Below are 12,861 nucleotides of genomic sequence, written 5' to 3'. Positions count from 1 at the left end.
CACAGCTAGGAAGGGTGCACGATAAAAAGGCAAACACACATGTTTTTACTCCCCACTATGCACACAGCTCTGTAAAGTGGGGTGAAGTTTATGTTTAAACTTGTTAAGTGGCATTTTGTCCCTTCTTTTATCTTTCTTGTTGCTAAGAAGAACAAAGGAAGCCTTCAACCACAATCTTTCCATCACGGTCTGAAAGCAAGCCAACATCCGACCTTTGCTGTAGCAAAAGTCCTTATTAAAGTCCACCATTGATAATAGTCATAGTGATAAACAATAAGGTGTACTTTCTTGACGCATATTCATAACCAGAACATCTAAGTGACTTTTGCCATAAAATCTTCTGGAATCATGCAAAACGAAAAGTACAAATTTGTGTAAACTAAAACCGTACCAATACGATAGAAATAATAAATACCTGTAAAGTACATACGCATGTATCATAATCTTTGTGTTCATGTATACTACTGTGTTTTTTTCTCCCCCTTTTGTAGAACAACTGTAAACATACAGTGCATCACAGATGAGTGTACCTGTGTTTTGGGAACAGAATCAGACAAAGGTAACCCCTGAGGGTGTAACAGTCCTGGTGGCTTTGTCTTCCTTCTGGTGATTGTAGTGAGGCCAAACTGACTTCATTTTATGGATGACATCCTCTGGACACCCCAAAACTCATGCCAGCACACACAAAAATTGGGGCAAAAAAAGAAATGCCTTAATTCTGAAATCTAAGCGATCAGCAAAAATATAGAACGCACAGAACATGGTTTAACAAACACCAAATCCTTCTTTCTTGTTCGTTCTTCTATCAGAATGTTCGACTTATTAGCTCATTTTGTGGCTTTTTGTTCACAATGTTGCGATTTACGGCATTGTCAAAGTTTTTTGCTTGTTGATATGAATGGTCCAAGTTTTCTTTTCTTTTCAAAATCACTGTGTGCACAGATGTCTTCCATAACATTGAGTCAGTACAGCCTAATGGGAAAACAAGCGTATCACCTGGTCTTACATGTGGCGGCCTGATGACAGCCCGGGGGATTATTCTTTCCTATTCTCCGTTTTCCAGGGAAATGTCTATATAAAGACCTGAAACTTTTATATAACATCTTATGTAGTTACAGTCCTCGCAATATCTAATTTCAGACCTGCATGATCATACAGATCATATATGATTCCCTTCCTGGCAGACAGCTTTCAAGTGACAAACGATTCAACTTTTGCCGAACATAAAAACAGAGATCATAAAACGGATCCATCATACATAACCACCTTAGTTTTGGGTTTATTTTTAGGGGTTGCCTTCTTGTGAAGCGTAGCGTCGCATTTGAAACGCTAGATTTTATCGGCTTCATAAAAACATCAACAGAGGGCTCTGAAAACAATATACAGTTTCGTGTGAACAAAGGCGTGGACTGTTATAGCCTGCGGCTATCCCCTCTGTTCCGACATAATCCGCTGGACCAACCTGTTGTCTTCTATTCATCCGAGGATAGGGAGGTGAATACTGATGAGGTAATACAGGTCAGATCGGGTTTCATTTTCTCAGAATTTCTCACCTGTGCAGCTCATGGGGGGTTTGTAAAAACAACCTGAACATTCAAGCAATAGTTTTTGCAAGACTTACATGACAAAAGCGCTCACTAACATTGGAAAACAATATTCTAGACTGTTTTTTTTTCCAGATGCTTAGCCAATCTAACAATGGTGACAACAGTCATATGGGTCATTAAGATTTAGGTCTATCATACATAAAGGTGTGTTTATCCTCCTAGTTTAATACCTGTATATCCCCTTCTGTCTGACAAGGCAGAAGAATAAATGGATGTTTCAAAATGTTGCTTCTTATTTTGTATGTCACCTGTTGGTGCAATTTTGTTTGCCTAATTTCCTCCATCTGTATTGCAATAAATTCACTTACTGTAAATGCAGAAATATTTGCGGTGGTTTTGTGTTCGTGGTTTTCGCGGCGGCTTTTCACCGCGAACTTAAAGCCACTACGAGCATTTTTGTCCAATACTGTAGTAGTATGTGACTATAGCGCTGCCGCGAACTTAAAACCACCAAGAACACTCCATTTTCCCCTTAGCGCGAAACAAAAACCATGCAAACTTAAATGCATTTACAGTAGTTCACAACACTGAATGATACAAATCAAGAGTTCAATTTGTTGTTGAATGGTAGTAAGACAAGGGAAGGCAGACCATACATGTACGTTCGGAGAGAGGTCACCAGGAAAATCACGAACATAAAACTACCGCGAATATTTCAAAATTTATAGTATCTAATTTCTATTTCCTCTGTACAGCCTACTACAGGCTCCTTTGCTGTCAACATCTCTGATGTGTCCTTCATGCAAAGAACAGCTGAGTCTGAGCCAGGCCTACAGGATATGCCTTAGGGCTAAACCCCTGCCTGTGGGTTCCCCTGGGATCAACCAGGCCACTTTCCGCTTTAGGTTCCTGTAATTAGGGGGACTGATGCAGAGATTTGTCCCCTGATTACAAATTTCACGCTGCTTGTAGCTTTCATTAACACAGCACAAATAGGAGGTCCCCTGGCTAAACCCACTGGGCTTGTTTAGTGACAGAACAGCTTGAAAAGCAATTAATTCCCTCATCTCTTCCACCTTCTGATAATAGAAACAAGTACATAATCATTACTGTACAACGTAAAAGGTACAAAGCATGGCAAAATTCTAAAGAGACTAGTTTACTCTATGTACGGATTACACTAAGGGTTGTGAAGCTTTCACAGCACAGCTCCCTTCCTAAACCAGTTGTACCATGTTTCTTTGTTTAGACACAGCTTGAAAAGCAATTAATTCCCATCCTCAATTCTTTTAATCATGCTTTAGATTGCCAAGGAAGGCTTGTGCCAGGAAGAATACAAGATTGACATTTCAAGTTTTGAAAACCCAACCTTGAGCAACAAATGTTAAATATCATCTCAGTTGGCAAGGCAAATGTCAGCATTTGTATACAGGAAGTTGTGAGGTCAAAGGTTAGCAGCAGTGCCCACAAATTCATAGCACCTGTCAAGGTTACATATATGTCATTGAACCAGCCATACATCATTTAAACTAGGCCAGGGCTACTGGTATCAAATTTCATAGCGAGTAACCAGTAAAAGATTATAAAGAACTCAAAGATCTCTCGCAATGTTGGGTTTAAACATTGTCTGAAGACCAGTAGGCATATCTTCAGTGGTCTTAGATGTACAGTATTTTAAAAGCTACGTCTTAATATTCTTATCTTGAACAAAATTACAGTAAGATTTCATTTTTCACCTTATGGCATTCAGGCAAAATGTTGACCAATGGCAATCATCCTTACAAATGTAGCATCCAATCAGCACTTACCATACATCTTTCCTAAATGTATGATAGATGATTTCCTTTCTTTCCACAAAGTGGATATATCGTCAAGCCACATCTTTTCTTAAAACAACATTAACCAATCACAATCATCCTTACAAATGTAGCAACCAATCAGCACTTACCATACATCTTTCCTTCATCTGATATGATTTTCTTTCTTCCACAAGGTCTTTTCTTATCATCATCAACAACAACAAAAATTAACCAATCATGATCATCCATACAAATGTATCAACCTATCAGCACTTACCATACATCTTTCCTTCGTCTGATAGGATGATCTTCCTTCTGCCACAGGGTGGGTATATTGCCAAGGCCTCTTGGAAGCTCTGCTCGATGTCGGGACTCCACACGCCCTCCGCGTCCTCGCACCCCGCCCCATCGTCGATGTCCGACTTGGAGTCCACCGCCCCCGCCGAGGCGGAGGGGCTACCCCAGTTCTCCTGCGAGGAAATCTTGGCTGCTCTCCGACCCGACCAGTATCTGGGAAATAAAAGATGACATCATCATTGATGAGCAGAAACGTCATACATCTGACTGTGAATTGGTCAGTCAGTATCTGGGAAATAAAAGATGATGATTTAAGGTAAAGGTAAAGCAGTTGAACCTCAGACTGAGGACAAAGCATGACGCTTTTTTTATTATCTTGTAGTGCAATGCAGCTTTGCTATCTTCTCGTGTTGGGCTCTTTTACGTGCAGAGGTTTGAAGAGCTGCCTCATACACAGGGATAACTCAAGTCAAAATGGTAAGAAAGGCAATTTCAGCCACTATAAATCCGTTCAGTTTGTACTGTTCCTTCTCCATGATTACAGGATTACTATCAAATCCTGATAATTACGTCTTGTAATTCTATCCAGGTGTTCTAAAAAGCTTTTAATAGGGCTTGAAATACCACTTACATACATGTATGAACTTAAGTCCAGGTAAAATTAGATTTGCGCAGGTGTTTCTAATGTCTACCTGCACCTTACCTACACAATCGTGATACGGTCACCCTATTTTTCCGTAGTTTTCATGGTGACCTCTTATTGCAAAATCATGACATCATAAACGTGCGTGTCTACTGTACTACAGAATTCTTTCAACTGCCAAGTTCAAGCACTGTGAAAAAACATCTTTCCCCTCCTACCGTGTAATTAACTTGCCGCGAAAATAAAAGAATTTACGGTACGTCTGGTTTCCGTTATCTATCTAATTTCCTATCCCTTGCAGCCAAGTGGTCAATTTTGGCGGAAACGTTGTCCTGAATTTACGGCTTAAGACTTGCAGGCGCCCTTTCCTACTTACAGTTCATCCCAGTTTTAAAGTTTTTCACAGACATTTTCCTGACACAATTCCCTGGGATCCAGCCTGATCAGAACCAGCAGGTACAAATCCCCCTGGCCCAAAACTGTCAGCCTCCTGACCCCCAAACCAACAGCCCCGCCCAAGTTTGTCTGACCTCCGACCTCCACAACTTTCCCGCAAACCACCTGGGACACCTGATAGATTTTTCATGGAGTTCTAGGTACCGGAACTTCATTCGGTTTTGCACAGGTTTAATTTCACAAGGAGTTGATTTTGCCTAGTGCGGAAAGGGGGATTTCGCGGTGTATTAAGTTGAAACAATTCCGTGGTATAGTAGTGATGTAATCAAAAAGCGTATTCGAGATGAAACCATTCTCAGCAGAGAAAATGGCAAAAATAAAACAACCACAAATATTCTAAGACTTACAGTATCAAGTATGGAGGAGGAATACTTTAAAGAGACATCTAAAGCGGGTCCATTCTCCTTGAGAAAGTTTGAAATCTCAAAACTCTCCAAAATGCTTTTTGATGCATTTTGAATGGCAACTTTCAAATTGCTTTCTGTTAGTTATGTGGTGGTGCTGTTGACAACATGATAAAAACGTCATGAAGTTTTGTCCATCAAGGGGGATGGAATCGTTGAAATTTTTGTCATATGTACCAGAAACATCAGCTGGGTAACCATGGAAACCAAGGACAGCTCTGGCCTTGACCGGTTGTTTGATGATTTGTGTAGACTGAGAAACTCTGTCTGGTTTCTCATTCTGATAGCCTTATCAGTGACAGACTTCTGGTTAGAGCTATACAGACAGGCACATATACCATGGCCTTACAACTCTTTTATAATGATTGACAAAAACTGTGTGCGTCTGTGTGTGTTATGTGTGTGTGTGTTGTATTTGTGCGTATGTATGTGTGTATTTCTGAAATCCCTCTTCTAATAATCTGCAGTAAAACTCAAAGAAGCTCTACTGACCAGCCCAGACAATTTGCAGTTCTACATCATTACCAAAGACACCAAAATAGTAGCTTTTTCAAGACTATTAGCTGCCAGTCCTTTGACAACAAAGAAAGAATTCAGAAACGTGCACAAAACTCATAACCTTGACATAGAAGTAGCAGAAATTAATCAAATATGGACATTCTAACCTTCCCTTCATAACCACACCTGCGAAACATATAGCACCAGAAACTTGCGCTGTTTCTCAAGTCAGAACAAGATAAATGACAGAAACAGCTGATGTATACCAACAACCCCTGACCCGAGAAGTTTATGAAATTGACTGTATAATTTCAAAGGCAACCCTTGGATAACCTCTAACATGGCAGAAAACATGATTCTATAATTGCTTGGCTCAACTACCAATTACTCTTCAATTTCCTCATGCAATGTTTTGTTGACCTGTGACCTCTTATGTTGGTATGAAACACCTGTAGCAGTAACTACATACAGGACTGTTCCAATTTGGAAATCAAGGTGGGAAACCCCAAATAAAACAGACAATACGGAAAAGACCATTGGGAAGCAGCTAGATAACATTTTCACTGGAATATACTATCAAAATTTCCGGGTCGCTTTGCTTGGCAGAATGATAGCCCTTCTGCCTGGCTTACCAATGAATTTATGAAATCATAAAAGAAACTCTGGTCAGAGACCTTACAGAAACATAGTCAAACAAAGAAAACAATGTTTAAGCAGACTGTGATATACGGTTTTCAAAACTCTTCGCATTTCACCGATTTCTGAAGCAGAAATGCTTCAGATGTGTGTAGATTTTATCATGGAAAATGTTTAATCCACGGGGATAGGGGTCCTTGAAAGGGCATTAGCATAATTGACATGGTTATTTAGCCCAGATCTAGCTGATTATTGTTCTCATTTGTGGGAAATCTATTGTGAAAAGGGTGGCTGATCACAAAAAAGATGATACAGCTTAGAAACAATGCACCAAAGCCACCGTATACTTCCCAAAGAAAGGAATAAAGGGAGAAAATTGGGAAGCCCGTACAGCTAACATCTGTTCCTCCTTTGTTATCTGATATTTATCTTTTTGCCAGATGACTGAATGATGAGATAGATACATCATCTGTGTCAAAATATTGTCCAAAGATAAATAAATCAATAGCAGGAACATTCTGCACTCCTTTTTGTTGTGTTAAAACCATAATTCATATCCACTGTCAAAATTCCTTTTAAACTTGTGTGCCACTTATGTAACCATTTCTACAAATAATCTATTCACTGAAAAAATGGCAATGTACAGTCATACTTGTATAAAAGCTGCTCCAATATGTGAAGGCTACTACACTATAGTCTATACATCCCATACTACGCATCCAAGAACATTCAGTAACATTGTACTTCAGAGATTAACTATACTATAAGTTATAACCATTGTCACTGCCCTTATTATTCTGCCATATTGCACAGGCTGACTATTTTAAGGGGCATTAGTATGGATGTTCCTAAAAGCCAGCTATCCACCAAACACAAACCCATCTGCACTTGGAACATGACATGTTTCAAGATTCTAACTCAACCTGTTCTGATCCTATTTGAGGTTTGTTGATTTGAATTTGCCAGAGTATTATGTCTGTATATACCAAGAGAATAATACATCGTTGTCAGCATAAACATTTTCCTTTTTGTTGATAAGAGTAGCTTAAACTTTCCTTAAGGACAAGATCCTACTCATTTCTAAATTAACAGTGGACCATCCAGTTGTATAGAAAAGGTGAACGCTGGGGAGGGGGGTGTTAGCATAACTTTTTCAGCTAATTATCAAGCCAGCTTCATCAAGAGGACTACATGTATACCTAAATAGTTTTACAGGTACAGGTACACTTGATGTTCAGGTCTGGACCTGTACCTAAACAGTTTAACAGGTACACTTGAATAGTTGATGTTCAGGTTTGGACCTGTATCTTAACAGTTTTACAGGTATAGGTATATTTGATGTTCAGGTCTGGACCTGTACCTTAACAGTTTACAGGTACATTTGATGTTAAGATCCAAACATGTACTTAAACAGTTTTACAGGTATAGGTACACCTGATGTTCAGGTCCAGACCTGTACCCAAACAGTTTTACAGGTACATGTATACTTGAAGTTCAGGTCTGGATCTGCACCTACACAGTTTTTAAGTACAGTCGTGTTCTACACAGTTTTTAAGTACAGTGTACTGGTACACATCACTACTATGGAGAAACACTCCTGTCTACAATGTTCCATCCTGACTGCCTCTGTACAGATGTACACGCCATACCTTCAGGCACAGCTGCTATCTTTCCATCAGCACAACAAACACTTCAGACCCCATCTGTGTGCACTGGTGAAGAACAGGCAGAGGACAATAGCAGGGCTCTCCCTCACAATTTGGCGCAAGGTTGTGCTGTTTTTGGTATGAGGAGAGTGAAACTCGGCCCAAAACAGCAAATTTTGATGAATTTATCATGTCTCTGTATCACAGCAGAAAAATAGATCACCCAACGAGACTGTGAGCTCTGAAAATGACATTTTCGGCAACGATACACCCAGTGTTCTCTCCATCATCGCATGGTTTTTAGAGATAGGCCATTGTTTCCAGGTGCCCAAGCCCCGTCCAATGGGGGTAGATTTCCAGTGTAAAATACGCTCAAGTCTCTCCCGATTTTTAAATTCGGCAAATGTCTGGCCAATAACAAATACGGCCATAGCTCGTCTACTAAGTGTGATTTTCATTGTTGTCCATAGCAGTTAACACATCAAAAACGTTTTATTTTTTTCCCCAATACTTTTCGTAACTCAAATTCACTCTTTATTCAAAAGTTTAATAACTTTATACAACACTCCAATAAACGTTTCAAGTGCCGAATACAAGAGACTACACTGAGTTATATATAAAATGGATTATCCCTAACTGAAGACATCAGATAAGGGTTATTTGCAGTCAACTCCACTTTGGACAAAGTATATTACCAAAATGTCTCAGTGTCTTGGAATTCGTGGAATTTTCCACCAGGTGGTAGTGCATTATCAGGAAAGCCTTTGTCGCTACATCTTTTCTGAGTTGGGCCGACCAGTCACCTGATCAGGGGGTGCTCTTAGTGCGACCGGTTGTGACGTCCGCATTTTTCTGAATCTTGGTATGCGCGGAATGTCCCGTCAGGTGGCTCCGTTGTGACAGCACACTTCCGTTCCTTTGTTTACCCTCTGTCCCAGGGTAGCTAGGTACTGTGCGCATATGAAAATGCGGGCCGGCTGTTCGACAAAAGAAATGGTGAACCGGCCCGACAAGTTCCAACATAAGTCATCTGAAAGCTAGCAACTTGAACAAACAAAGCGGACGACTCCTACCAACAGGAACACACCACAAACAATCCTTTTGTAAGCAACCAATATTGTTACTCGGTACATCTAAGGCAGCGACAACAACGGAATAAACCTTTTGTCAACAGAGGATCCTTTGTACATCATGTAACATGAACAATTCTATTCAGCCCTATCTGGCATGCTGTAAAACAAAGTGCACGTAACTTCAACAAAGCAAGGTGAGTATAATACAGACTACAAAGGAGTCGGTGGTCAGGTACAAGTAACAAATACAAAATTAACAATTGTCCAGAACACCAACAAACACAAAAGGGCTAGATTTTTTACAAGTCAAGCATGACATGATATAGGTTACAGGTCTGTTGCTTTACACTAAAAGGTTGTTTTGAACTTAACGCAAGGGCCTCAAAATCCTTTTTAGGTACCTAATAAGATATCAGGAATTCTACTTGCAATTTTGGGAAGATTTTATGCAAAAACAAAAGCCTTTATTGTTCTTGCCCTACTTCAACACAAAATTTAGTATTAAAACTTAGCTTGATTTTAAGTTTTCAGTCTCAAAACCCCATTCCTGAAATTTTCAACATATTGCAAAATAGCGGATTGTCTATCTTTTCCCTGCATTTTAGACAAAATTTGTGCAAATTGCAAGAGGGTATTTCGAGCCATGAAAATACACATGTCTCTTGGATACGGATGTGAGCGTGGTTACTGACACAGGTGACTTGTGCTAATTCAATCTTGCGGAGAGCAGAACCGTTGACACGAGACTAACGGTTTGTACCGGGGCGTTTACGCTTGGTGGCACGACCTTTGGTACCTGCACGATTTTCACTGAACTAACAACGTTATGGAGACTGGAACAAAAACGAATCAGGATGCACAATTTCTGAGCTTGAATGCATCAACTCGTATAACCACCTTTTGGTAACACAACTTCACAAGTTATATAGCAGCGACAAATACCTAACCCTACTCAGTATTTCGAAACTACATATGCAAGTTCTGCAAATTCTGGATCAAGCAATGACTTTGTACTTTAGTCACATCACTCCCAACAACATAGACTTGAAAAAGCAAAACAAGGCCACATGGCCCACACCTATTCAATTTGTTGGTTCTTGGATCTAAAAACACAATGTTGAACTGGATAATAAACATGAAAACTGAGTCTGATGGGAAAGTCTGTACCTTGATACAAAGATATATAAAGAGAATTCAAACTCTACAACTGGATAAGAATTCGGAGATTTATTTCCGGACGTTTCGAGTGACATCCATCACTCTTCTTCAGCGTCACTAAAATGAACTAGCAGAACTAACCAGTACTTATCTATAATAACTAGAAAAACCGGTTTTACATGGCAAATCACATGATACAAAGAGTTTCACAAAGTAAATATAGTTAGATAACTTAGATTCAAGTTTTCCTCACAGCCCTCTGTTTAACTAACCTCTTGTTGAAACTAGAAATATATTAGATTGTGTGGTTCAACTGAAGATGAAAGTTGTCAGCAAAACTGAAGCCATGTTATAGAGTTGAAACAAATAAAGTTACTTCATGCCGGAACTAAAATGCTGCATCAACATTCTAATCCAAGCTTAGCAGACTTTAATTCTATCTACAACCACTATCGCTTTTCTTAGACATTTATCAATTTTAACAGCAAGAACAACAACAGCAACAGCAAGAGTACAAAGGGAGCTCTCAAGATGCAAGGCACAGTGAAAAACCCTGAAGGAACATGTACACTGAATGCAACTGTAACTTAGTGTAAGATGTTTCAATATCTGGTAAGATGTTTCATTCAAAGTGAATGATGATGGGGTTTTACACTTATGAATTATCTAAAATAAAAACTACTTTCGTTATTCCTTTCATCCTCCTAATCCGGCTGAAGTAAACCGATCTTTCCCTGGATTTGAACAACATTCACATGACAGGCCATCTCTAAATTTGGCCATCCGTGCACACAACAAGTCCCTCTCCCCCAAGGTCTGTCCCTCCAAATCCATCTCCTCCAGGCCTACAGCCTGACTTTTAAGGTCACACGATGAGCCATGTTATCTTTGACATGACGTCACCCTCTCTACAAAACCGGCTGGAAATAAATACTGCATCCCCTAGACAATCAACAAACAAGAGTTTGGCAGGCAAATATTGTACTCCTGCCACGCTTACAGCTGTTTATTTGCTATTACTCAAAAAGGGTTATTGGTTAAAACAACTGCTTATCAAATCTAATCTCCATGCAGATGTTGAGGTAACCTTGGTGCCATCCTGGAAGATTTAAAACACTTTCTGACATCCTGGCTTTTCTGACAGTCCCTCACCCAAGAAAAGCCAGAAAATATTACAATCTTTCACCCCAATATCTGCTTGGAGATTAGATCAACGTACCAAAACAGCTTTTAGATATAACACATACAGCTGTAATGATTTGTGTCTAGTGATAATATGAACCATGATCCTTGTATAATTATATATAGAATGTATAATCATGACTGCAAGCTTACAAATGATTATGTTCTTGAATTTGTAGAAATTGATGAAACTTGTAACTAATTGTGACACCTAGAAGAAAATAACAGTAAAAAATGCGTCAAACGTGTCTTCAGCTTTACTTCAGCTAGATAGTCTCAAGTCTAGTACTAAGGTTTATATGATACAAACAGCTTGTAAAACAAACAAAAAAGAAATAAAGTTTGACCAATTTTCTATTCTTGTGAAGTACTTTCCATAATCATTACTTCCTGTGAACGTTTCAAGCTTCATTAATCTAAACTAGTGCACCAAGGTCCCCAAGACAACCTGTTACGTTCCAGTAAGCAACTTGTCAAATCTTACTAATTGCGATTTTTACAAAAGACTTCTCGGGGCTTTTACCAGTGACGCATGAACAGCCATGTTTCCCAAACGTCTGAGGTCTCTTATTGTTCGGAAGTTCAGAACAGATGTCAAAACTAGAAGAGATACTATCTCGTGTGTAGTATGTCCTGTTAGTGCTACTTTCCTAGACAATGACATTGGCAAATCAACATAATAAATAGATTTTCTATGCAGATTACAAGAGGGTGAAGCCATGTCTATAGTCGTACTGTACTTGAAAGCGAGGTGGCATACTTTCCGTTTTTTTGTAACTTTTATGCAAAGGCGGCATCATTATGATAGTACAGTACTTGTGCAAGGACTGCATTGCTGCAAGACTTTCGTAAGGGAACAAAATCTTTAATAACTTATAAGTACTGTTAGCTGGGCATTCAGAACTACCTTTTGCTAATCTTTCTTACAAAAGATATTTGTGCACAACTTTCTACCTAATGTTCCATCATCAGAACAGAGCTGAACCCTTGTATAAAGTAGATACCTGAAATTTATGAGGACAATTTTTGCAAGGCAGTACAAAATATTAAATACCCAAACTGTTTTCTGCTGTACCTACATAACAAATTGTTCTTATAAATGTTTATAAAAGAAAATGAGCAAGGAAATTAAAAATTCTATTACTTCATTTTAATTATCAGATGCAATAGTACTAGATCTAGCAGTCCTTAAATAGTAATAACCACGTCAGTGCATAAATTTAGCCATGATTTTTGCCTGAATGCGAAATGACTCTTTCTACCTGAACCAAACCAGATAAAAGGTTTGCTAATTAAACTGTAACTGAGGAATAAATGACTCAGCCTCAAGGGAGTTCTATATTCAAAACAGACTGTCAAATTAGGCAGCCCACAATTCATATGTACATTGTACAGCACTGTACTTTTTGACATGTCAGGACTTGAAATACGTTTTTCTGTTACAATATATTATGTAGTCTACAAGTTGTAAGAAATTTTACATGCAATTTTTTGCGAGAATCTTTCTGCAAATACCGAAGCC

General features: G+C 39.0%; 1 protein-coding gene across 13 annotated transcripts in view; it reads right to left on the bottom strand.

Moving 5' to 3' along the window:
• Positions 1–12,861, bottom strand: part of LOC136422310 (transcriptional enhancer factor TEF-1-like) — a 43,419-nt gene that overhangs the window by 26,106 nt on the left and 4,452 nt on the right. For 4 of the 13 annotated variants that reach the window (XM_066410001.1, XM_066410004.1, XM_066410002.1 and 1 more), the window contains exon 2: positions 3,624–3,856. In XM_066410001.1, the coding sequence (XP_066266098.1) occupies positions 3,624–3,630 (7 nt within the window). In that variant the 5' untranslated portion in view covers positions 3,631–3,856. Of the gene's footprint in view, positions 1–3,355; positions 3,378–3,495; positions 3,580–3,623; positions 3,857–12,861 lie in introns of those variants that run through there. The other 9 variants (XM_066409998.1, XM_066409993.1, XM_066409999.1 and 6 more) reach the window with 6 other exon arrangements.

This window comes from Branchiostoma lanceolatum, chromosome 16 (genome assembly GCF_035083965.1).
Source record: "Branchiostoma lanceolatum isolate klBraLanc5 chromosome 16, klBraLanc5.hap2, whole genome shotgun sequence".
NCBI lineage: Eukaryota > Metazoa > Chordata > Leptocardii > Amphioxiformes > Branchiostomatidae > Branchiostoma > Branchiostoma lanceolatum.
Note: the sequence above shows the minus strand (reverse complement) of the source record. Positions and strands in the feature narration are given on the sequence as shown.